The 25922-nt window shown below is 45.6% G+C and overlaps 1 protein-coding gene across 5 annotated transcripts in view; it reads left to right on the top strand.

Annotated features, from left to right (window-relative positions):
- CDC7 (cell division cycle 7) overlaps positions 1-21168 on the top strand; it is a 49116-nt gene extending 27948 nt beyond the window's left edge. For 4 of the 5 annotated variants that reach the window (XM_029063115.2, XM_029063110.1, XM_029063111.2 and 1 more), the window contains 6 exons: positions 521-770; positions 1401-1496; positions 2530-2705; positions 7994-8076; positions 10620-10769; positions 19154-21165. In XM_029063115.2, coding sequence (XP_028918948.1) covers positions 521-770; positions 1401-1496; positions 2530-2705; positions 7994-8076; positions 10620-10769; positions 19154-19545 — 1147 coding nt within the window. In that variant the 3' untranslated portion in view covers positions 19546-21165. Of the gene's footprint in view, positions 1-520; positions 771-1400; positions 1497-2529; positions 2706-7993; positions 8077-10619; positions 10770-19153 lie in introns of all 5 variants that reach the window. The other variant, XM_039911871.1, reaches the window with a different exon arrangement.
- The last annotated feature ends 4754 nt before the right edge of the window (positions 21169-25922 follow it).

Below are 25922 nucleotides of genomic sequence, written 5' to 3'. Positions count from 1 at the left end.
ATTTATCGTATTTATTGAGTGCTTACTGTGTGCAGAGAACTTCTGAACAATAGGCAGAGTACAATACGGCGGTAAAGAGTAACAGTCCCTGCCCACAGAGAGCTCACAGTCTAGAAGAGGGGAGAGAGAGGACAATACGTATACACATCAATGTAAACAAATACTTTTGTGTTACATTCAGATAGTGCTAAAATTTTAGTCCATGATCTGCTTGTGGCTTTGAGTTTTTGTCCTAGGCACCTCCTGACCTCTTGCCAGCCTCCTGTCTCTAAAAGAAATTTTAATTTCATCCTATTGTTGTAATACATTTTTCTTAAAGCAAGCGTAGGTAGAAATTCTCCTCTTCCGGGGAAGTTGAGAACTACTAGAAGAGCGAGCGAGCTTCTAATAATTCTCGCTTGGTTGCCGAAACAAAAACCGGTTACCATTTAGGCAAGTACTTGGGGTGTGAACTGCGGGGAGTGGCTTTTAATTGCTTGAGTTGTAGAGGAGTAAGCTTGTGCTTAATTTGATTTCCTAGGTATGCCTTAGTAGACTTTGGCTTGGCCCAGGGAACCCGTGACACGAAGATAGAGCTTCTCAAAGTCGTCCAGCCCGAAGCCCAGCGAGAGAGCCGTCCACAAATCAAGCCTCACAGAGTCACCGGAACCAAGGTTTCTTTGGCTCTACCAGAACCTAAGGAAGGAGCTCCACACTCAGCTCTGAAAACGTCCGTTAAAAGGCCCTACTCCCACTCACAAATTCAGATTAAACAAGGAAAAGACGGAAAGGTTTCTCCATTTCTCTCTTTCTGTAAAATAGCGGGATGGTCTTGGGAGTATCGCTGGGTCCAACAGGGGGAGCCCTACCACCAGGACAATATTCAGGTTTTTTTAACCTAAAAAAGTTTTTAGTTTGCCTAAGTTTGCTTCATTGAGGGCATTTCACCCGAAGATTTATAGGGCACTGCTAGAATCTTTGATCTCGCGGAATTACGGATCTTCTGAAGCATTTTTGATGCAGTGTAAAGCACAGAGTAGTTCGATTGGAAGCCGGGAATAGGTTTCGATGGCGTGCGAACAGATAGCGTTAGGAGTCATTTTTAAGAGAGAAGAGCACTTGCTGAAAAGAATTCTCCAGTGACTCCATTTTAGCTGCACAGCAAAACTTTAAACATCCATCAGTTAATTTTAGGATTTCTCTGAATATCTGAGAGTCACGATGCACTTTTGTAAGGGTGTTAATAGTTCTGTCTAGACCATTTTCTCCTTTCACAGAAATATTTTGGTGCCTGAAACTGACTCGCGTGCAGCTGTTATTGTTTTATGTCATTTAACTCGTTCAAAACTACAACAGAATGCAGCTGGCAGAAAGTGTCTCAGACGTAATCCTTATTTTCCTTGTTTTTGTTGGTATTGTAGGAAGGATCTGTAGGCCTTTCTGCCCAGCGCTCTGTTTTTGGAGAAAGAAATTTCAATATACACAGCTCCATTTCACATGAGAGCCCTGCAGTGAAAGTAAGTAATGCAGAATAACAGTAGAATGATCAGCCGTTTAGGTGTTCACTGTACTCAGTACCTATTATTCGTTATCCCGCCTCCGCCACTTGTCTGCTGTGTGACCTTGGGCAAGCCACTTCACTTCTCTGGGCCTCAGCTACCTCAGCTGGAAAATGGGGATTAAGACCGTGAGCCCCACGTGGGACAACTTGATTACCTTGCATCTACCCCAGCGCTTAGAACAGCGGTTGGCACATAGAAACGCTTAACGAATATCGTCATCGTTATATTTTTTTTTTTTTTAGCCGGTGTTTTCTTTTGGCCGTACAAATTTTGACGGCCATCAGCCCAAATTTTCACTTCCCTAAAGTTTCTGTTAGGATACTTTACTGGTGACATTTTTCAGTTTAAGTGATTAATTATTGTTCCTGTTGTAGCGTAGCTGTTGCCTTAGAAGAGAATGTTTATCTTATAACCTCTTATGTTTCTATTAGCAGAGTAGCATATATGTATAAAAGATGGGAAGAGCTGGGGAACGAGTAGTTGTAGAATCACTGTGGATTATGGTACATTTTTATTCTTGGCTCCTAGCAGCTAGTAAAAATTACCTTCAGCATGAAAAATTATCTAGGCTTAGCTATCCTATTGAACTGTGCAGTCTACCTTTCTGAAATGGAGTTAGACACTAGAACATGAACGTCTCTAAAACCTTTTGGGTCCTTTCGAACTTGCATGAAGAATTTGAAAGCCCTAAATTAATTCGGTAGCACTCACTAGTTAAAACACTGGTAGTTAAAATAACGTTACAGGTGTTAGTTGTCAAAACCAATCTTTTCTGGGGGAGAAAGGGCAGACTTCACATGTTTCTCCTTGGAGGTTGGGAATGTGTGTTTTGCTACCTCGTACTCTCTCTAGTGCTTACTCAGAAAGATGTTCTGCACTGAGTAGTGGATCGATTTAATCGGGATAGTCTTTTAAGCCTCATCCCTGCAATGCTTTTTACACACCTTGTTAAATATCATACCCATAGAAAATGTAACCTATTTTACAGATTGTAAAACAGTCAAAGACTATGGATCTCGCTTCCCGAAAGATGACAAAGAAGAAGGTTGTTTCTACTAAAGGTCTGAATAGTGGTGTGATGAGGAAAGCTGGCAGTGCTTGCCCAACTAATTTGACCTGTGAATGTTATGCAACAGATAAAGTTTGCAGTGTTTGCCTGTCGAGGTAAGGTGCTTTGACAATGTCTTAAACTCCTTTAAATTCTGTAAACAAGATTCGAAATTGCCTTGAAATTTGGGGGTCGGTCAGCTGATCCATGAGCCAAAAGAGAATACTGCCCAGGCATTGAAACACAACCATTTTGTTAGTAACAAACATTATTAGATAATCAATTTAAGATGATTCCCATTTCACATGCGTGTATTATTAGGAAAACATTTTTGTCATTATATGCAAATAGTTTGTGAGAACAATATTGTTCTCACATTTGGCTTGCTGACATTATTTCTGTTTTCTAGCCCTCATTCCTAAAAGCCTACCCTTTCCTTCCTCAGAGTCACCAGAACCAGATGTGTTGTAAACAGGGCCTATTTTTGAGATTCGAAGTTACCCCGTTTTTTTTTTTGTTTTTTTTTAAGTCAACCGCTTAAAATTTTGTGACGGTCCTTAAAAATCCTTATCCTGAAAACCTCCATAGGTGTCCTAAAATAAGGTCTCACCCTGAATGTTACTCTTTTTTAGAGTTGATGTCTTCTAAGTTCTGTAGATAGTTTAGTGAGGGTTACTACCAGCTCCTTTTTTTCTTCGGGTTGATTTATGAGGAGCTAAAGAATTTTGTTTTGTGATTGGGGCTCGGAAGGGGGGCATTTTATTACTTTATTAAAATCTTCCTCTGTGCCAAGTGCCAGGGATAGATACCGTGGTTCTGTCATTCAGTCAGGGCTCACAGTCTTATCATCCCCATTCTACATAAAATTGCACAAACCGCAAGCAGTTAAGGGACTAAAGCTAAAGTCACACTGTAGAGGCTAATGGTGGATCCGGACTTGATCCCGGTCTTTGTAACTTCCCAGCTTGTCTAAAAGCCATTTCCGGGTTTCCCAAGCCCCACTTCCATCTCCTTAATGGTGCCGTCCTCTCAGCCACCTCCGCAGTCTTTGTTCTTAACTGCTAGTTAATTCGTTAATTGATGTATCAAACCCGATATCTATCCTCCTGCATTTTAAACTCTGTATATTAGCCAATTTATGTTTGCTTGTCTTCCCCTTCCCCTTCCTATTTGTTTTGTTTTGCTATCTGTCTCCCCCTTTTAGACTGTGAGCCCGTCGTTGGGCAGGGATTGTCTCTATCTGTTGCCAAATTGTACATTCCAAGCGCTCAATACAGTGCTCTGCACACAGTAAGCGCTCAATAAATACGATTGAATGAATGAATTCCCCATGATCTTATAAACATTTTGAGTGTTTGACACTAACTGCCTTCTAGTGCTGATAACTATTCCTTTCTAAAAAGGAGACCGCCATTAATGGTAACAGATGACAGTTAATATACAGTTGCCCTATGCATTTTAGGGGAACACCTCCGGTCATGAAGTTTCCAAGTAGTTTGAGTATAGATTAAAAAAAAGCCACTCTCAGAATCCTGACCACACTACATGTTCAAAAAGATGGTCCCTCTGTCATGTTGTCTTGTTTCCTTTTTGTAGTGCTGGGGTGGTTTTCATTTTGCCTTTGCCTCATGATCCTTGAGAAACCTGTGCCCAAAAAGTCACTCCTTTCACTCACTGTCATTTTTATTGAGAGCTTACTGTGTGCAGAGCACTGTAGTAAGCGCTTGGGAGAGTACAGTACAATAAACCGACAGATTCCATGCCCACAGCGAGCTTACAGTCTAGAGGGGGAAGACAGACATCAAAACAAATAAATTACAGATATGTACATAAGTGCTGTGGGGCTGGGAGCGGGGAAGAACAAGAGGCTTCTTGATCGAAGTGCACGAAGTCGGCTTGACTTCAGGTGTCTTCCTGCTTTCGACTGATTCCACACTGAGGGTATGCTCGTTTTTTAAACTCATCTCTTCTGCTTGCCACCATTTGGAATCAGTTGCCCTATTTTAGCTCACAAAAGAACTGCTCCTTGGTTTCCTACACTCTTTCAGACCCCTTCCGGGCCCTCTCTTGTATCCCGTCCCCTGTCCCTGAACACGTTAGGTCGTGGTGAAAGGTCACTGATGCGATGATTTCACTTCTCTGTGCCTCACATACCTCATCTGGAAAATGGGGATTAACTGTGAGCCCCACGGGGGACAACCTGATTACCCTGTATCTACCCCAGCGCTTAGAACAGTGCTCTGCACATAGTAAGCACTTCATAAATACCAACATTATTATGAATGATTTGTTTTTACTTCAGCTAGTCTTAATCTGTCATTTTCATTATTCTAATTCTTGGTGGTTTTGATGGAGGACTAATAAGTAGAACAGCTACTTGGTGTGGATCTTGATGGCGTGGGGTTGCCCCGCCATTGATCCGCCAAAAGCCTTTTTGATAGTTTGCTAATTATTTTTCTATCGTTACATCCCTGAATTATGTAGTGCCTGAGTAGCAGAATTTACTGATAGCATTTGATCGTAGGTCAGGGTTCCCAGCTGTGTGCAGGTTCATAACTTCAGTTTTTTTAGACTTTATTGTCAATCCATAATAATAAGGGTGCTATTCGTTAAGCACTTGCTGTATGTCAAGCCTGTACTGAGTGTTGGGTTAGATACAGGACAGTTAGCTCCTGCACAGTGTCTGTGCCACCTGGAGTTCATGATATACGGGAAAGGGAGAACGGATATCGAGTCTCCATTTTACAGATGAGGAAACTGAGGCACAGTGACTCTCCCATGGTCTCACAGCAGGCGTGTGGTGGAGCGGAGACAGTTATTGAAGGCACGTCTCCTCCAAGAGGCTTCCCTGACTTAACCCTCCTTTCCTCTTCTCCCCCTCCCTTCCGCCTCACCTTGACTTGCTCCCTTTATTCACCCCCACCTCCCAACCCCACAGGATTTCCCTACATATCCGTAATTGCCTTTATTTATATTAATGTCTGGGGATCACGGGCACGCTTTATCACGTATGTGCCCCGCGTTTTTCAGATGAGTGTCTCAGAGACTCTCGGTGGTGAGCGTAGATTGTTGAGCCAGAAGAGTTTCCTATCGGTTTGGAAACCCGATCTGATGTTTAGCCTCTACATCCCTCATTGCATCCCGAAAAATTCTTGCTTCGTCAGTCAACCGGTGCTATTTACTGAGTGCTTACTCTGTGCACTTGGGAAGAGCACAGTACAACAGAATTTAGCAGTCAGGTTTCCCTGCCCAATACGAGCTTACAGTCTAGAAGAGGGTACTCAGGACTGGATCTCTCACACAGCCCTGCTTCATTGTGATGGTGTTGGACCAAAGGTCAGACGGAGCAACCTCAACCCTGGTTCCACTAGCCAAACTATTGTAGAGTAAATTTAACAGGGGGAGAGAGAGAGCTTATTGGAAATCAGGGGGGCTTCTGAGCCGCTTCCCGTAGCCAGCAAGACCGACTCCTAAAGGATACGGTCAGCGGTGCCCGATCTGAATCGCAGTGTGGCTTCAGGCTCAAAGGCAGTACAGCAGATACGATCTTTGCAGCATAACAGATACAGGCAAAGTACAGGGGCTAACTTGAAGACCTTTAATCCTATTTTCTTCGACTTTGCAAGAACATCTGACACCATCAGCAGACTAGACTCAAGCAGTTCGGGTCTAAACAGCTCAGCGTGGCTCAGTGGAAAGAGCCTGGGCTTCGGACTCAGAGGTCATGAGTTCGACTCCCGGCTCTGCCACTTGTCAGCTGGGTGACTTCACTTCTCTGTGCCTCAGTTCCCTCATCTGGAAAATGGGGATTAACTGTTGAGCCTCACGGGGGACAACCTGATGACCCTGTATCTGCCCCAGCGCTTAGAACAGTGCTCTGCACATAGTAAGCGCTTAACAAATACCAACATTATTATTGTTGAACACGGTTTCCAATTTTTGCATTTTACTACCCAATTGCCCTGGTGCTACATTTATTAGGAAGACCAGAATTCTGAAGTGCCGCCTTTCCAGATGACTTGGACGTGATTTTTGCTTAAAAACCGTCAGTTTTAGAATTCAGTCTTCTCTTTTATCGGAAAAGGAATTCCTGTGTCTGTTTTGAATCATTTAATAATGTTGGTATTTGTTAAGCGCTTACTATGTGCAGAGCACTGTTCTAAGCGCTGGGGTAGACATAGGGGAATCAGGTTGTCCCACGTGGGGCTCACAGTCTTTATCCCCATTTTACAGATGAGGGAACTGAGGCACGGAGAAGTTAATAATAATAATAATAATAATGTTGGTATTTGTTAAGCGCTTACTATGTGCCGAGCACTGTTCTAAGCACTGGGGTAGACATAGGGGAATCAGGTTGTCCCACGTGGGGCTCACAGTCTTAATCCCCATTTTACAGATGAGGGAACTGAGGCACGGAGAAGTTAAGTGACTTGCCCACAGTCACACAGCCGACAAGTGGCAGAGCTGGGATTCGAACTCATGAGCCCTGACTCCAAAGCCCGTGCTCTTTCCACTGAGCCACGCTGCTTCTCCAGTTAAGTGACTTGCCCACAGTCACACAGCCTGACAAGTGGCAGAGCCAGGATTCGAACCCATGACTTCTGACTCCAAAGCCCGGGCTCTTTATTTAGTACATAGGCGTGTATTTTTTTTTAAATCAAACTCATAACCAGCTAAAATTTTCTCATAAATTGAGGAGGGGAAATAGTTCATTAGGTGAAGTACAGTTTATTGTAAAAAAGAATCACAATTGCTATGAAGACACAGAAGTCATGATTATATTGTCTTGTTTTTGTCAGTCTTGTCTCCCCCGATTAGACTTGTAAATCCATCACTGGGCAGGGATTGTCTCTATCGGTTGCCGAATTCTATGTTCCAAGCGCTTAGTACAGCGCTCTGCACATAGTAAGCGCTCAATAAATACTATTGACTGAATGAATGAACGTCAAATGAATGGTAAAGTATTCTCTCCAAACTGTTGATGCATTCATTCATTCAGTCGTATTTATTGAGCGCTTACTGTGTGCAGAGCGCTGTACTAAGCGCTTGGAAAGTGCAGTTCAGCATAGAGACCATCCGTACCCAACAACGGGCTCACGGTCTAGAAAGGGGGAGAGAGACAACAAAACGAAACAAGTAGGCATCAGTAGCTGAGCTGATGTTACGAGATGTTCGGTACAGGTTGGTTCATTCTCCACTAATCATGTTAGTTCTGACCAGAGCTAGAACGGATCGTTAAAAATCCAAAAATAACCCCAATTTTGGCCCATAATCTCCACTTCTCCCATTCCTAGAATTTCTAAAAGAAACCAAATCTTACTGTTTGATTTTCATCTTCTTCAAGTTTAAGTTCGTTGGAAGCCAGAAAAGAAATAATCTCCAAAATGTATTTTTGTCTTACTAGGAAGCAGCAAGTTGCCCCTAGGGCAGGAACACCAGGATTCAGAGCACCAGAGGTCCTGACTAAGTGTCCTAACCAAACTACAGGTATGTAAAATTAGAAATGGAAAATGTACTCACTCTGTTCATCGCAAATCATTGCGTCAAAACGGTTAAGACAGCTATTCCTCTCGACTAAACCCCCAGGTCCGTTGCCTTTCCTCCCATTTCTGTAGACAACAACACTACCCTCCCTTTCTCCCAAGCCCGTGACCTCGGCGGTGTTCTCTGCTCAACTCTCTCAAACCACCCACAGATTCAACCTGTCAACGAAGCCCGTCGGCTCTGCCTTCACAACATCATTAAAATCCGCCCTTTCCTCTCCATCCTAAATGCTGCTCCGCTTATCCGCTCCGCTTGAGCGAAGCAGCTTGGCTCAGTGGAAAGAGCAGGTCATGGGTTCGAGATCCGGCTCGGCCACTTGTCAGCTGTGTGACTGTGGGCAAGTCACTTCACTTCTCCGTGCCTCAGTTCCCTCATCTGGAAAATGGGGATGAAGACCGTGAGCCTCACGTGGAACAACCTGATGACCCTGTATCTCCCCCAGCGCTTAGAACAGTGCTCGGCACTTAGTAAGCGCCTAACAAATACCAGCATTATTATTATTATCCCAGCACTTCTATCCTGTCCGGATTGCTGCATCTGCCTCTTTGCTAACCCACCTATCTCCCGTCCCTCCTGATTCCAGTCCATACTTCACTCTGCTGCGTGGATCGTTTTTCTCAAAAGAAGTTCAGTCCGTCTCCCCTCACTCGTCGGGAACCTCTGGTGGTTGCCCTTCAACCTTCGCATTAGAATGAAACTCCTTACCATCAGTTTTAAGGCACTCAGTCCGTTTTAAAGTTGGTATTTGTTAAGCGCTTACTATGTGCAGAGCACTGTTCTAAGCGCTGGGGTAAATACTGGGTAATCAGGTTGTCCCACGTGAGGCTCACCGTTAATCCCCATTTTACAGATGAGGTAAGTGAGGCACAGAGAAGTTAAGTGACTTGCCCAAAGTCCCACAGCTGACAAGTGGCAGAGCGGCATTCAAACCCATGACCTGACTCCCAAGCCTGGCCTCTTGCCACTGAGCCACGCTGCTTCTCTAGTAAGTAAGCACTTAACAAATACCATAATTATCATTATCATTATTAATTTGAGACTGATATGGGGCGACTATCAAAGCGTTTAAGAGATAGCCAGGTTCAGAGTCGACCCACATGAGAGGGTGGAGGGGGAAATGAAGGACTTAGTTTGGGAAGGCCTCTTGGAGGAGGTGTGATTTTAGTAAGGTTTTGAAGGCGGGGAGAGCGGAGGCCTGTTGGCTACGAAGTAGCGTGGCGTAGCAGATAGACCACAGGCCCGGGAGGCAGAGGGTCCTGGGTTCTAATCCCGGCTCCGTCATTTGTCTGCTGTTTGCCCTTCATTTCTCTGGGCCTCAGTTACCTCTGTGAAATGGGGGTTGCGACTGAATCCCACGTGGGACGGGGACTGTGTCCAACTTGATCACCTTCTATCCACCCCAGCGCTTAGAACAGTGTTTGGCTCATAGTAAGCGCTTAACAGATACCATAATTATCATTGTTATTATGAAGGGGGAGGAAGTTCCGGGACCAAGGGAAAACATGGGCAATTAGAATGATTTTGTTGACCTAATTCATTCAGTCGTATTTATCGAGCGCTCACTGTGTGCAGAGCACTGTACTAAGCGCTTGGAAAGTACGATTCGGCATGTTATGTGAGCGCAGCAGGAGTTAACAGAACAATGAAGAGTAATTTAAGTGTATTTTGGAAACTAAAGAGAAGCAGCGTGGCTTAGTGGAAAGAGCACGGACTTGGGAGTCAGAGGTCGTGGGTTCTAATCCCAGATCCGCCACTTCTCAGCTGTGTGACTGTGGGCAAATCACTTAAGTTCTCTGGGCCTCAGTTCCCTCATCTGTAAAATGGAGTTGAAGACTGTGAGCCCCACATGGGACAACCTGATTACCTTGCATCTACCCCAGTGCTTAGAACAGCGCTCTGCACATAGTAAGCGCTTAACAAATACCATCATTATTATTATTTCGTCTGAAAAGGTACAGCATAAGAAATGTAGTTAGTGTAAGGAAAAGGTTTTCCCTTAGGAAAATATCTGATAGAGCCAGAATAGAAAAACTACTTATGATTTTTGCTTGAGCTCCTGAGTATCCAATCCAACAAGAGTTGTTTATTGAACTGGGTTAATAAATGCCATGTGGTCACAAGTATTTTGGAAGACGTATGTTACCCTTGCAGAAAACCAGAAAAATCATGTTTTGTAAGTTGTAAAAAAAAAAAATACAGTGTCGTCGGTATGCAGATAATCGTGATTTCCCGATTACCCATCTTTGAAACCTTAGACCCATTTCGAAGGAGAGGGGCAGAGATATGGGTCATTGACATTTCAGTTCCATTTTGTTCTAGAAAAGCCCCTTCGGCTCTGTGGTTTTGATGGTGAAAGTTGCATTTTATCGGATAAAGTTAACTTCCTGGTCAAGAAAAAGATCATTTTTTGGTGGGGGTGTTTTTGTTAGTGACACTGTTGACAATTATGGACTGTATGTTTTTAAAATTTGCTTTCTTTTCTGCAGCAATTGACATGTGGTCGGCAGGTGTCATATTCCTTTCTCTGCTAAGTGGACGTTATCCATTTTACAAAGCGAGTGATGATTTAACGGCTTTGGCACAGATTATGACAATTCGTGGATCCAGGGAAACGATCCAGGCTGCTAAAACTTTTGGTGAGTTATTTTTTAATTACAGAACAAAAGGAATTCCTTTGTCTGTTTTGAATCATTTAGTACATAAATATATATTTTTTTAAATCAAATTTATAACCAGCTAAAATTTTCTCATAAATTGAGGCGGGGAAATAGTTCATTAGGTAAAGTACAGTTTATTGTAAAAAAGAATCACAATTGCTATGAAGACACAGAAGTCGTGATTATGTTGTCTTGTTTTTGTCCGTCTGTCTCCCCCGATTAGACTGTAAATCCGTCATCGGGCAGGGATTGTCTCTGTCGGTTGCCGAATTGTATATTCCAAGCGCTTAGGCCAGTGCTCTGCACATAGTAAGCGCTCAATAAATACTATTGAATGAATGAAAGTCATTTTAACCGAAAGCTTGATATCTTCTCACCTTAATCATTCCTGAAGTTCAGTGCTCCTTTAAATTTTAATGAGTTTGTGTCTTCATCAAAGGAAAGCCTGGAGTATTTTGTCACCTTATTGAGTCTCAGTTTTTAATCTCATACAACTAATTTAGTAGTTAAGAGTATTGTAAATTTTTAGAATAATAAACACTTAAACAATAATTGCTCTGCCCCCGTCTCTTTCAAAGGCTCGATGCACTGTTCTTTGAATTTCAGCTAGTTGTGGTGTGCCAAAATATACATTGAGGGATTCTGAGGTAGTCTGTGCCAAGCACTTAGTCCTAGAAATGTGTTCGGAGTAAATTAATTTTTCAGTTTCATTTGGGCATAGATAAGTTTTTAGAAATGAACTGGGGAGCCATCGGAACACAAGCCTTCCTGATTTTTCTCTCTCTAATCAGTTTCCTGTAATATCTGTAATAGTGGCATTTGTTAAGCACTTACTCTGCCGATCAATCAGTTGTATTTATCGCGGCCTTTTGAGCAAAGACTTTACTGAGCACTAGGGCAAAAAGCTAATCAGATCAGACCCAGTTCCTTCCCCACATGGAGCTCAGAGACTGAGTGGGAGAGGGTATAGCTGTTGAATTCCCATTTTACAGATGAGGCAACTGAGCCACCGGGAGATTAAATGCTTGCCCAAGATCATGCAGTGAGCAGGTGGTAGAACCAGGATTAAGAACCCAAGTCCTCTGTCTCCCGGACCCGTGCTCTTTCCACTAGGCCACAGGTTGAATGGGGAAGACAGTTCAGCGGCGACGGGAGCGGGCATCTTACTGAGAAATAGTTAGTTCCTTGTAATAAACCGTGGGTTTGACGACCATTTTCACGGATCCGGTTGTGAAGGAAGGAGAGGCCAATCAGTCGAAAATCTAACCATTCCACAAAACCCAAGTCATTGGCTGAGTAAAGGAAACCTTAGAGCAGGAAAACATTCTCCCCGTAACAAAAATTTTGAGACAGTTGTTACTGATTCCCAGGAATCAATGCATTTAGATTTTTGAAAAGGAGGCTGGGGTAGCCGTATAGACGGAGGAAAGCCTAAATATTTCCTTCTGACCTTTATGGAAGTCGAGGGCATTTGCCTACCAGAGCAAGAAAAGTTGTTTCCACATCTCTGCAGCGCACAGTCATTCGTTCTCACTCACACTGCGGCATCTCGATGAACTCCAGCCGAGTGCCTGTTTTGAAGTCTTGAGCCTCTGAAGTTACAGTGAGATCCTACAGATGGAAGCGCAACATCAGCCTTTCAGCGCTTAGAACAGGGCCTGGCACGTAGTAGGCACTTAACAAATGCCTTAATCGTGATTGATGACCCAATGGGCTAGACCAGTGATAAAGCTCTTTGCAGAAGAGAGCAAACACGTTTTTGGCATTCGTACCCAACTCTAAACTTTTATGATCACTCCTGCCTCAGGGACGCTGAGTGAACCAGGTTAAAGGTGCTGGGAAGGAAAAAGAAGACCTTGAGCCAGAGAACTGCCCTTTACTTTGTGTATATCTGCATGTATTTGACATTCAACAGTTACTGTTTTGGAGTGTTCCTTTTCTTAACCGTTCACTCCCGGTACCGTCAGAGAAGGATTGGGAAACTGTCCTTCTTCCAAAATCATTTTTATGGTTAGGAGTGCTGGCAGAAAGTAAGAAATGGTTCAAAACATGTAGTTCTCTGCCACTTTTTAGTTTCAGCCAAATAAGGAACAGCAGTCTAAAAGCTGCAAGGCCCCGTCGGTTGGAGGAAGGTGATACGGAGACCGACTAATCTGAAGTTTCTCAGCATTGCGTTGATGCGGCCAAAAACGGAATCTTAACTTTTGGTTCTCCCTTGTGGTCATTTGCTTACCTAGCGGAAAAATTTGCCTTTTAGAAAAGAATATAGTAAATTTACAAGAAAAGTGCCAAGTAACACGTTATTCCAATCATCCAGAAATCGTATCTGCTGAGCACTTCCTGTGTGCAGAGCACTAAGTGCTTGCGAGAGTCTAAGATGAGTTGGTGGCCCTGTTCCCTGCCCACGAGGAGCTTAAGATCTAGATTTAAAATAAATTACGGATGTGTGTAGAAGTGTTAGGAGGCCCCGGTGGGGTGAAAAAAGGATGTAAATCCAAGTGCAAGGGTGACACAGAAGAGGGAGGAGGAGAAATGAGGGTTTAGGGGAGGCCACTTGGAGGGGATGTGAGTTTTAAGGAGGCTCTGAAGCGGGGGAGAGTGGTGGTCTGTCAGATGTGAAGGGGGACGGCGTTTTTTCAGGCCAGAGTCAGGACATGGGCGAAAAGACGACGTGGAAGTACAGTGAGTAGGTTGGTGATCGAGCAGCAGAGTGAACTTTCTGGGTTGCGGTAGGAGAGTAGAGAGAGGAGGTAGGACGGGACAAGGTGCTTTAAAGGCAACGGTAAAGAGTTTCAGTTTGATGCCGAGGTGGATGGGCAACCGCTGGAGGTTCTCGAGGAGTTGGAAAATGCGGACCGAGCGGTGTTTAGAAAAATACCCTCTTAACGTCCTGGGCAGAAAGCTGGGTTATGAAGGGCTTGAAATGAGCAGCTGCTTTTGCATCTGGAAACATTCGAATGTTTTATTTGAGTAGTTAGTCCCAGTTTAGTTCAGCTTGAATAAATGCTATACGTGTAGTTAAATTTTTCCATGGTTTGCGAAGTGCCGCCGAATGGAGGAGGGAGCTAGGTAAACGTAATCGCTTGCACTCTCTCTCCCTTCTGGTACGTGTACGGATTCCGTACTGTTGAAAGCCGAGTTGGAGAAACGGACACGTGGTCAGAGAATTGATAGGCAGTCAGTTCTGCTGTAGTCTGTGTCTTCATAGTGCTTTTTTAAAATGGTATTCGTGAAGCAGCGTGGCCTAGTAGTAAGTGCCCTGGCCTGAGAGTCAGAGAAACTGGCCTCTAATCCCGGCTCTACCGGTTGGTGGCCGTGTGACCTTGGGTAAGTCACTTAACTTCTGGGTCTCGGCTTCCTCAACCGTTAAAGGGGGAATCCAGTGCCTGTTCTCCTACTTAGACCGTGAGCCCCGTGTGGGACCGGGACTGCGTCCAACCTGATGGACTTGTATCTATCCCAGCAGTTAGTACGGTGCTTGACACACAGTAAGTGCTTGACAAATGAAGTAATAATCAGAATAATCGTTAGAGAGTGTTCTTTCCACAAAGCACATCTGTTGATAGAGTGCTCTCCAGTGTGAGATGGAACAATTCTGCACGCGTGATATCATTCAGGACTTGAGCACTAGCCATGATTTCTTCTAAATATACAGTTATTTCAGAACCCCCCCCCCCCCCCCCCCCGCCCCCATTATGGACAACTGACTTTTTTATAGGAAAAATATACTTTCTATCAGAAGTACAGTTCAGGGGAGTAAAATCAAATAATCGGTGGTATTTATTGAGCACATCCCGGGTGCATAACACTATAATAAGATAATTATATAATTAGAGAAGCAGCGTGGCTCAGTGGAAAGAGCATGGACTTGGGAGTCAGAAGTCATGGGTTCGAATCCCAGCTCTGCCACTTGTCAGCTGTGTGACTGTGGGCAAGTCACTTCACTTCTCTGTGCCTCAGTTACCTCAGCTGTAAAATGGGGCTGAAGACTGTGAGCCCCACGTGGGACAACCTGATTGCCTGTATCTACCCCAGCGCTTAGAACAGTGCTCTGCACATAGTAAGCGCTTAACAAATACCAACATCATCATCATTATTATTATTATTGTTATTAATAAGCACTTGGGAGGGGACGGCAGAGTTGTTAGGCCCATTCCCTGCCCACAAGGAACTTACAGTCTAAAAACATCATAAAAGATCTAGACGTGGACATAGTCAAGATCTCTGTACTTTCCAAAGGAAGATTTCACCAACACCAAGTCAAATTCTGTGTTTTTTTCATGACAGTATGTATCAGGGGAGGAAACGGTTATTTAGGATATTAAGACCTTGGTTAACGCCACGGGCAACCTCACGACTGTTGCAAATAAGGCAATTTGTATCTACCCCAGCGCTTAAAACAGTGCTTGGCACATAGTAAGCGCTTCACGAATACCGTAAAAAACAAACCAAAAAAACCCCCAGAGCAGACAAGTGGCAGAGCCAGGATTAGAACTCAGGTGCTTGGACTCCCGGGACCAGGCTGTTTTCCACCAGGCCACGCTGTTTCCTCCTTGATTTCGTTCTACGACTTTATTATCTGTGAGCCTCTCAGGCCATTTGATGTTAATGTTGGTATTTGTTAAGCGCTTACTATGTGCAGAGCACCGTTCTAAGCGCTGGGGTAGATACAGGGTCATCAGGTTGTCCCAAGTGAGGCTCACAGTCTTAATCCCCATTTTGCAGATGAGGGAACTGAGGCCCACAGCTGACAAGTGGCGGGGCTGGGATTCGAACCCATGACCTCTCGATTCCCAAGCCCGGGCTCTTTCCACTGAGTTGAGTAGAGGGACAGTAATAGACCTGATCGTGGACTCCCGGAACCTGATAACTTGATGCTTCCACACTTAGAGTCTCTCAAAGTTTGTGCTGACGTTTTTGAGAAGCAGCGTGGCTTGGCGGCAAGAGCACCGGCCTGAGAGTCAGAGGTTGTGGGTTCTAATCCTGGCTCCATCACTAATCAGCTGTGTGACTCTGGGCAAGTCATTTCACCTCTCTGCGCCTCAGTTACCTCATCTGTAAAATGGGGATTAACACCGTGAGCCCCACGTGGGGCAACCTGATTACCAAGTATCTCCCCAGTGCTTAGAACAGTGCATAGTAAGCGCTTAACAAATACCATCATTACTGTTATTGAGCTGCCTACATAATAAAACTCTGTGACAACATTAGCTCTAAACTGCCAATATAGGTTTTAGGTTGAATATATAACACTTTGGTAAAGGATGATGTATTACTGTGGTTTTTTTCAGCCTGTAATGCCTGGTTGATTTGGAGAATGGGTTTACAGTCATTACAGTCTCCTAGGGTTTATAGCATAGCCTTCCTACAGCCCTTGGGTACATATTTGTAATTATTTATATTAATATCTCTCCCTCTAGTCTGTAAGCTCATGGTGGGCTAGGAATGTGTCTGCCAACTCTGTTATATTGTACTCTCCCTAGCATTGAGTACAGTGCTCTGCGCACAGTAAGCACGCAGTAAATATCCTTGCTTGATTGCTCCGTGTATGACAGTTCTTGAAGATCAGCCTCCAGGACTCTGGATCATGAATTCAGCGTTTCCCAGAGAGGTCATCTTTATCCATTTTCATCTCGTTGCATCTTCTGTTTAGAACACAGTCCTCTAGACTGTGAGCCCGTTAGGGGCAGGGGGCGTGTCTGCTAATTCTGTTCATTCGATAGTAACTGCTGAGCGCTTACTGTGTGCAGAGCACTGTACCAAGCGCTTGGAATGTACAATTCGGCGACAGATCGAGGCAATCCCTGCCCGTTGACGGACTTACAGTCTGGTATTCTCCCAAGCACTCAGTACAGTCTAGAACATATAGAAGCACTCAGTAAATACCGATTGAATTGATTTGATTGATTGAATACATTGAACAGGACTGGGCCCATTACCCATTCCTTCTTTACTCATCGGCAACGGGGAACAGATCAGATAGAGAAGCAGCGTGACCTAGCGAATGGAGCACGGACCTGGGAGGCAGAAGGACTGGGTTCTAATCCCGGCTCTGCCACTTGTCTGCTGCGTGATCTGGGGCAAGTCGCTAGATTTTTCTGTGCCTCAGTTACCTCCTCTGTAAAATGGGAATTAAGATTACGAGCCCCATGTGGGATAGGCACTGTGTCTAACCCGAATAGCTCGTATCTACCCCGGTGCTTAGTCCAGCGCTTAGAACAGTGCTCTGTACATAGTAAGCGCTTAACAAATGCCAACATTATTATTACGGTGCCCGGCACATAGAAAGTACTTAACAAATGCCATAAAACAGTTGGGGAAAACCCAGAACTGAGCTCTGAGGGACTCCCACATTTAGGGGGTGGAAGGCGGAGGCAGAGCCTACGAAAGATACTGAGAAGGGGCAGCCAGAAAGATAGGAGGAGAACCATCTTGGTGGTATCGACTCCTACTTGTTTTCGTTTTGTTGTCTGTCTCCCCTTTTTAGACTGTGAGCCCCTCGTTGGGCAGGGATTGTGTCTATCTTTTGCCAAACTATACATTCCAAGCGCTTAGTACAGTGATCTGCACACGGTAAGGGCTCAATAAATACGACTGAATGAATGAACCAGGCAGGAAAATGTCAGTGAAGCCAAGTCAAGGGTAGATAATGTTTCCAGGAGAAGGGGGTGGTCCATTCGTTTAAAGACAGCCGAAAGATCAAGGAAGATTAGAATGGAGTAGAGGCCATTGGATTTGGCAGCGCGGAAGTCATAGGCAATCGGAGAGAGGGCAGTTTCCATGGAGTAAAGGGGACAGAAGCCAAATTGGGGGTGGGGGGGAGTGGAGAAGGGGGTCAGGGAGAGGAAATGGAGGTAGTTGGGGTGGACAACTCTCTCAAGGAGCCTGGAGAGGAACGGTCGGAAGGAGATGAGATAATAATAATAATATTGTTGGTATTCGTTAAGCGCTTACTATGGGCCGAGCACTGTTTTAAGGGCTGGGGGAGATACAGGGTAATCAGGTTGTCCCACGTGAGGCTCACAGTCTTCATCCCCATTTGACAGATGAGGTAACTGAAGCACTGAGAAGTCAAGTGACTTGCCCAGAGTCACTGAGCTGACAAGTGGCGGAGCCAGGATTAGAACCCATGGCCTCTGACTCCTAAGCCCGTGCTCTTTCCACTGAGCCACGCTGCTGATAACTGAAGGGAGCCGTGGGGGTTTTACATGAGCATGTTTGAAAGCAGTGGGGAAGAATCCATTGGAAAGCAAACAGCCGAAGAGGGAGGGAGAAAGTGTTTTGATGAGGTACAGAGAGATGGGGTCGGAGGTGCAGGTGGAGGGTGTGGATTTTTGAGAGGAGCTGGAGATCGCCTCTCGGGATACTGCTGGGAGAATTGGAGAGTTGCGGGAGGGAGGGAGGGACTGGAGAGGAATGGAAAAAACAGGGAGAGCAAACCGGAGAGTTTCCATTTTATAAAGTATGTGACCAGATCATTAGGGGCAGATGGGGATTAGGGGCAAGTGCACTGGGGGACTTTGGGGGAGAGGGACAGGAGGTTTGAGGAGCTAAAGGGGAAGCAGCGTGGCTCAGTGGAAAGAGCCTGGGCTTTGGAGTCAGAGGTCGTGAGTTCGACCCCCGGCTCTGCCACTTGTCAGCTGTGTGTCTGTGAGCAAGTCGCTTCACTTCTCTGTGCCTCAGTGACCTCATCTGGAAAATGGGGATTAACTGTGAGCCTCACGTGGAACAGCCTGATCACCCTGTATCTACCCCAGTGCTTAGAACAGTGCTCTGCACATAGTAAGCGCTTAACAAATACCAACATCATTATTATTATTATTAAAGACTTAAAGAACACAGGCCCGGGAGTCGGGAGATCTGGGTCCTCATCCCTACTCAGCCACTTGCCTGCTGTGTGAGCTTGGACAGGTCCCGTAACTTCTGTATCTCTATTTCCTCGCTTGTGAAATAAGTTTTAAATGCCTGCCGTCCCTCTCCCTTCAACTGTGATCCTCTCGCGTGAGGCGGGAACTGTGTCTAAATTGACTATCTGGTATGTTCCCTCAGCGGTTTGCACGGGGCTTGGCACGTAGTGCTTAACAAATACCACAACTATCATTTATTATTTCTGTGGACCCCAGAGCAGTGAGGGGAACACCGTCGCCCCGTAGCATCGAAGGCTTCAACAGCCTAACGTTTCCTTTCCTCCTTGAATCTTGCTTACCATGGAGTACCGTCTTAAATGTCACTGCGTATGGAACGTATTCGGTTGGACATTTTTTTGTGGTTCTCGGAAATCTCTGTGAAACATCGAAGTGCTCGGTGTGTTTTGGAGCGGATCTCGGCCTATTTCCAAACTGAGAAGTGTCTCCCTCTTCTAGGCAAATCAGTAATCTGCAGCAAAGAAGTCCCAGCGCAAGATCTGAGAACACTCTGTGAAAGACTCAGGGGTACGCACTGCAACAGTCCCAGACAGACGGGGGATAACGAAGAGCACGATCCTCGGGATCCAAGCGGGTCTGTTGGAACTGATGAAAGAGCAGAGTCGGATCCCCAGAAACAGATGCCAGGGGAACTGCTGAAAAACTGCGCTCGAGAAGGTGACCGCGATGAATCGGAAATGAAGGTCACCGAGACGGATTTGAAAGGATGGGATGACGTTCCCGACGAAGCTTACGATCTGCTCGATAAGCTTCTGGATTTAAATCCGGCCACGAGGATAACCGCTCGAGAGGCTCTACTGCATCCATTTTTTAAATCCGTGAACTTGTGATCGGACCCTCGGTTGACGTGGCGTTTACCTGGCTACTCGCTGATGTGAAATATCATTAAAGTCCTCGTGCTATTTGTAATTGCCAGGCATCTTTAATTAGGGGCCAGGTGCTAACAATTCAGTCTTCTCTTTTAATAGCGATTTTTCTGTACTGTCTGTAGCAAAGTCTTGCTATAAACTTAGAGATTCAAAAAAACAACTTCAGGCAGCTTGGGGGTCGCGTCCTCGGACTGGTTGACGTTTCTCGGGTCACGTCCACCGAAGCTTGGTGGGATAATAAAGGGCTGTCCGGTGGTTTGTGAGAAGCGGTTGTCTCGGGGCTAGAAGCACAGATTTTGACAGTAGCGTGTTTTAGTTGTTACCCGAGGCCTAGAAATGAGCCTGATGATTCAGTTTCACCCATCCTCCCAATAGGCACTACTCTCTTAATGGAGCATTTTCAAAACAGGCTCGGAAAATGGGATCCCAAGTCCTCGACAGTTTTGCAGAGTGGAGGATTTCGACGTCCCGGGGCAGTTCTCTAACCACCTTTTATGAGCACTAAAATCATTCATTTGCTAATGCATCTCGATGAAAGCGTTCCCTCTAATTGATCTTAGTATCTCTTGTGAAGGTTTTGTTCTGGAAGTATTTTGGGTTTTCAGATGGATGCTTTTAGTCAAAATGTTTCCTTGGTTTCCTCCTCCTAGCACACTTGCCTGTACACACATTCCACTTGTGATTAAATGGTCCCCAGCATCAAAATGGTGGGGGCCTTTACCAAAAAAAATAATGGAAGTAGAAGAGTAGACAACACTAATTAAGGATAATGCGTGAGTATGAACGGAAATGAGTCTTGGTAGCGAAAGCAGGAAAAGTAGTCCTGGGCCATGGTAGGAAGTGTGTGCTCTGGACTCTCTTCCCCTTTCTCTCTATACACCCTGCCAGTTTTCTATCACGTGGCCAACTCCCTGTTTAGAGTTAGGTAAAAAAAAAAAAAAAAAAAGGCAAAAAACATAGCCGTGGTGAAGAGAGAACAAAAAGAGTCGGGAAAAAAAGAGTTAAAAATGAATCTAGAGGCTCTAAATCTGATAATCATCCTGGATCTCTATCACGAGTGTGGCATGAACCTTAGATCTCTATCTAAATGATGACTCTGAGTTTTAGTAGCATTTGAATTTTTATTTGGTCCAGTGTGGACTCGATGAGAAGACCTAGAGAGAAATCAAAGGGGGAGGTTGCCAGCTAAAAAACATACAGACCCCTGTTGCTTATATTGCAATTCCCTTAACATCAAAGATTCTGAATTTAGAGACCAGAGGTGTGCTGCTCTGGCTTGGAGAGTGTGAATCCGATCAAAATTTTTCCAGGTGGTTATATAGTGGGGAAACGTTTTAGAAATATTGATTCTTTTCTTTGAGATCCCTCCGTAGATATTCATTTTTAGAAAAAGTGGTGGATGGGAGAATAGGGCATAATGACTTTCAAAAATACGGACCTTTCTCTAAAAGAAATCTAAGGTATGGGATCGTGCTCCCAAACCATCACGACCATTGGTTTTATGTTTATTTTCTTGCGATATTTAAAAAACTCGATATGAAAATATATATTTGTATATTTAATAAAAATCTTATTTTTACAGTGTCGCTAGACTGGTTTGTTATAGTTTGAAAAACGCAGATGTTGGAAGGAATGGTTTTTTTTTTCCTTGGCAGTCTGAGCTTACTCTCTTCTGAAGACAATGAGCAATTCAGATTTTCATTGTTGGGTTTTTTGTTTGTTTTTTTGTTTATTTTTTTTTTTTGCGGAGAGGAGCTTAGAAGGGTTTCCTCCGCACAAATCTTACAGCCCTGATGACAGACCAGAAATGTCTAGGACTGAGTGTGGGATCCTTGCAGATTCTCAGTGCGTGGATGCCTGCCACCCAAGTGTCGCCTGATGTGGTTGGAGTCGGAGGGGAAGCAGTTCCTTTCGTAATCCAGGCTAGAAGTAGTGCTCTGCTGTCTCTGCATGTGGAAAGTGTCAAAGAGACTCTTCAACCGGTCGCCCCGAGAGAAGCATCGTGGCCTAGTGGATAGAGCGCAGAGCTGGGAGGAAGAAGGACTAGGGGAAGCAGCGTGGCTCAGTGGCAAAGAGCCTGGGCTTCGGAGTCAGAGGCCGCGAGTTCGACTCCCGGCTCTGCCACTTGTCAGCTGTGTGACTGTGGGCAAGTCACTTCACTTCTCTGGGCCTCTGTTCCCTCATCTGTAAAATGGGGGTTAACTGTGAGCCTCACGTGGGACAACCTGATTAGCCGGTATCTCCCCCAGCGCTTAGAACAGTGCTCTGCCCATAGTAAGCGCTTAACAAATACCAACGTTAATTCTAATCCCAGTTCTGGCACTCGCCTGCTGGGTGACTTTAAGTAAGTCCCTTTGCTTCTCTGTGCCTCAGTTCCCTCGCCTGTAAAAGGGAGGTTAAGATTGAGCCCCGTGTGGGACTTGGACCATGTCCAACCCGATTAGCTTGTATGCCCTGGTGAGTGTACAGTGCCTGGTAAGCCCCTAATGATTCTATTTATTGTTATTGTTCTTGTCTGTCCGTCTCCCCCGATTAGACCGTAAGCCCGTCAAAGGGCAGGGACTGTCTCTGTTACCGATTTGTACATTCCAAGCGCTTAGTACAGTGCTCTGCACATAGTAAGTGCTCAATAAATGCTATCGCATGAATGAATAATAATGTTGGCATTTGTTAAGTGCTTACTATGTGCAGAGCACTGTTCTAAGCCCAGGGGTAGATACGGGGTAATCAGGTTGTCCCACGTGAGGCTCACAGTCTTCATCCCCATTTTTACAGATGAGGGAACCGAGGCCCAGAGAAGTGAAGTGACTTGCCCACAGTCCCACAGTTGCCAAGTGGCAGAGCCGGGATTGGAACCCGTGACCTCTGTCTCCCAAGCCCGGACTCTTTCCACTGAGCCACCCTGCTTCCCTAACAAATGCCATCAGAAGAATCCCATCAATACCGTCATCTTTGAATAGGAGAGAGGGAAGGAGAAAGAGGGAGAGAGCAAGCATGCTACTCTGTTTCAAGTGTGGAAAGTAGAGGTCTGGAATAACGCTTTAAACCGGTGGAAAAAAAATCATATAAAATAATGTTGGTATTTATTAAGCTCTTACTATGTGCAAAGCACTGTTCTAAGCGCTGGGAGGATACAAGGTGATCAGGTTGTCCCTCATGAGGCTCACAGTCTTCATCCCCATTTTACAGATGAGGTAACAGGCCCAGAGAATGAAGTGACTTGCCCAAAGTCACACAGCTGACAAATGGCAGAGCTGGGATTAGAACCCACGACCTCTGACTCCCAAGCCCGGGCTCTTTCCACTGACCCACGCTGCTTAAAAGAACTACCCATGTCACTCTTAGTGCTTTGTAGCGTCCCAATCTGCTGCCAGATAGAATAAATCATTTCATTCCAGCTCCATCCCGCCCTTTCTGGGTTTAGCTTGGGTCTCGCTCTTGCGCAGGCAGGAGCGGAGCTCGGTTCCGGCCCTCGCTATCACGAACCCGTCACGAGCCACAGGTCTGTAATCCAGACGGGACCAAGGTGAACCTCGGAGGTGGGTACCGGGAATATACGCTTGGCCGAAAATCCCAGCCGGGCCCCGTGTGGCCTCTAAATGCGGAGCCATGTAGGTGCAGTGAGGAGCCCAGGAACTAGTCTACTTGGAAGACTTCAGTGGAAAGAGCCAGGGCTTTGGAGTCCGCGGTCATGGGTTCGAATCTCAGCTTGGCCACTTGTCAGCTGTGTGACTTCGGGCAAGTCACTTAACTTCTCAGTGCCTCGGTTACCTCATCTGGAAAATGGGGATTGAGACTGTGAACCCCGTGTGGGACAGGGACTGTGTCCGACTTGATTTGCTTGTATCCACCCCAGGGCTTAATAGAGTGCCTGGCACAAAGTAAGTGCTTAACAAATGCCACAATTATTATTTTCCACCCTCCCCTTTCCCCTCAGAAAACTGTTTTCTCCCTGCACAGAGATCTTCTAACTTTAGACTCTCCTTCCTCTTACCACAGGGTATCATGCCTCGCTTAATCTCCCCCATGTACATGCACAAATCAATGTCCATCACACCATCCTCTCTGCTGAATTCAGCCATTTAAACCTGACCTCTATGTGCACCATCACCTCCCCCCGACCCCGGTTCAGCCAATCGAAATCATCATTCATTCAGTGGTATTTATTGAGCGTTAACTGGGTGCGGAGCACTGTACTAAGTGCTTGGAAAGTACAATGCAGCAATAAAGAGAGACAATCCTTACCCACCCTGGGCTTACAGTCTAGAAGGGGGAAGACAGACATCAAAACAAGTAAAAAGACACCCTTGCATTCACTCATCCTTTCCAGTGGTCTCGGAAGACTGTGTCCAACCTCTTTAGAGTGTACCTACCCCAGCGTTCAGTACAGTGACTGACACATAGTAAGCACTTAAATACCATTATAAAATAAAAAACCTATAAAACCAGATCTGTGTACTTTCAAAACCTTCCACTTGCATTTCCAACCTCATCCCTTTCCATTATCTAAATAATAAAACATTTGGGTCCTCTCTCCTTTCCACCCTGACCCTTGCCTTCAACTGCTCACTATACTGGCTCCTTCCCGTCTGCCTTTAAACGTGGCCAATTAACAGTATTTATCGAACAGCTACTGTGGGCAGAATGCCGTATCAAGTGTGTGGGAGAATACAATCGATTTAGAAGACGTGATCCTGCCCTCGAGGAGTTTAAAATCCAGTGGGGAAGTAAGACTAAAATAAGTATCGGGTAAGGAAAAGAGTAAAGTGGATATATTTTAGTGCGTAAGTGACAGGGTACAAACTCCTCACTCTCGGCTTCAGAGCTCTCCATCCCCTTGCCCCCTCTTACCTCACCTCCCTTCTCTCCTTCTCCATCCCAGCCCGCACGCTCCGCTCCTCTGTCGCCGCTCACCTCCTCGCTGGGCTTCGTTCTCGCCTGTCGTGCCGTCGACCCCTGGCCCACGTCCTACCTCTGGCCTGGAACGCCCTCCCTCCTCACGTGGACCAAACAAGCACACCGAAAGCTCGCCTCCTCCAGAAGGCTTTCCCAGACTAAGCCCCCCTTGTCCTCTGCTCCCCCGCCCCCCCCCATCATTGCCCCGACTCGCTCCCTTGCTCTGCCCACCCCCACAGCACTTATGTGTATATATATACATATTTATAATTATTATTCTATTTATTTTTATTAATGATGTGTATAGATCTCTAATTCTATTTATAATGACGCTACTGATGCCAGTTTACTTGTTTTGTTGTCTTTCTCCCCCCTTCTAGACTGAGCCCGTTGTGGGCAGGGATTGTCTGTATTTGTTGCTGAATTGTACTTCTCAAGCGCTTGGTACAGTGCTCTGCACACAGTAAGCCCTCAATAAATGTGATTGAATGAATGAATGTTACAGGAGGTTATGAGTACTCAAGTACCTAACAAATACCATCATTATTATTAAGTGATGATGATGATGGTATTTGTTCAGCGCTTACTATGTGCTGGTTTTGGGTTTTTTTGCGGGCCGGGGGGGGCGGTTTTGGTATTTAAGTGCTTACTATGTGCCTAGCACTGTTCTAAGTGCTGGAATAATTTGTTAAGCGCTAACTATGTGCAAAGCACTGTTCTAAGCACTGGGGGGGGGATATAAAGTGATCAGGTTGTCCCACGTGGGGCTCACACAGTTTTAATCCCCATTTTACAGATGAGGTAACAGGCACAGAGAAGTGAAGTGACTTTGCCCAAAGTCACACAGCTGACAAGCGGCGGAGCGGGATTAGAACCTATGACCTCTGACTCCTAAGCGCTGCGGTAGATATAAGGTCATCAGGTTGTTTCATTTGGGGCTCACAGACTTAAACCCCATTTTGCATATGAGGGAACTGAGGCACAGAGAAGGTAAGTGACTTGCCCAACTCTCCTTCTCCCTTTCCTCTCCACCCAAACGGCTATCTTACCGTTACAGGCTCTCGTAATATCCCGGCTAGATTACCGTGTCGGCCTGCTCTCCGATCTCCCTTCCTCCTCTCTCTCCCCGCTCCGGTCTATTCTTCACTCCGCTGCCCGGCTCATCTTCCCGCAGAAACTATCTGGGCCTGTCACTCCCCTTCTCAAACACCTCCGGTGGTTGCCCATCGACCTCCGCACGAAACAAAAACTTCTCACTCTAGGCTTCGAGGCTCTCCATCCCCTCGCCCCTTCCTACCTCTCCTCCTTTCTCTCTTTCTACCGCCCACCCCGCACGCTCCGCTCCTCCGCCGCTCACCTCCTCACCGTCCCTCGGTCTCGCCTATCCCGCCGGCGACCCCCGGGCCACGTCCTCGCGTGGTCCCGGAACGCCCTCCCTCCTC

The sequence above is a fragment of the Ornithorhynchus anatinus genome, chromosome 4 (assembly GCF_004115215.2).
Source record: "Ornithorhynchus anatinus isolate Pmale09 chromosome 4, mOrnAna1.pri.v4, whole genome shotgun sequence".
In the NCBI taxonomy this organism is placed as follows: domain Eukaryota; kingdom Metazoa; phylum Chordata; class Mammalia; order Monotremata; family Ornithorhynchidae; genus Ornithorhynchus; species Ornithorhynchus anatinus.
This window is presented reverse-complemented; position numbering and strand designations above follow the sequence as displayed.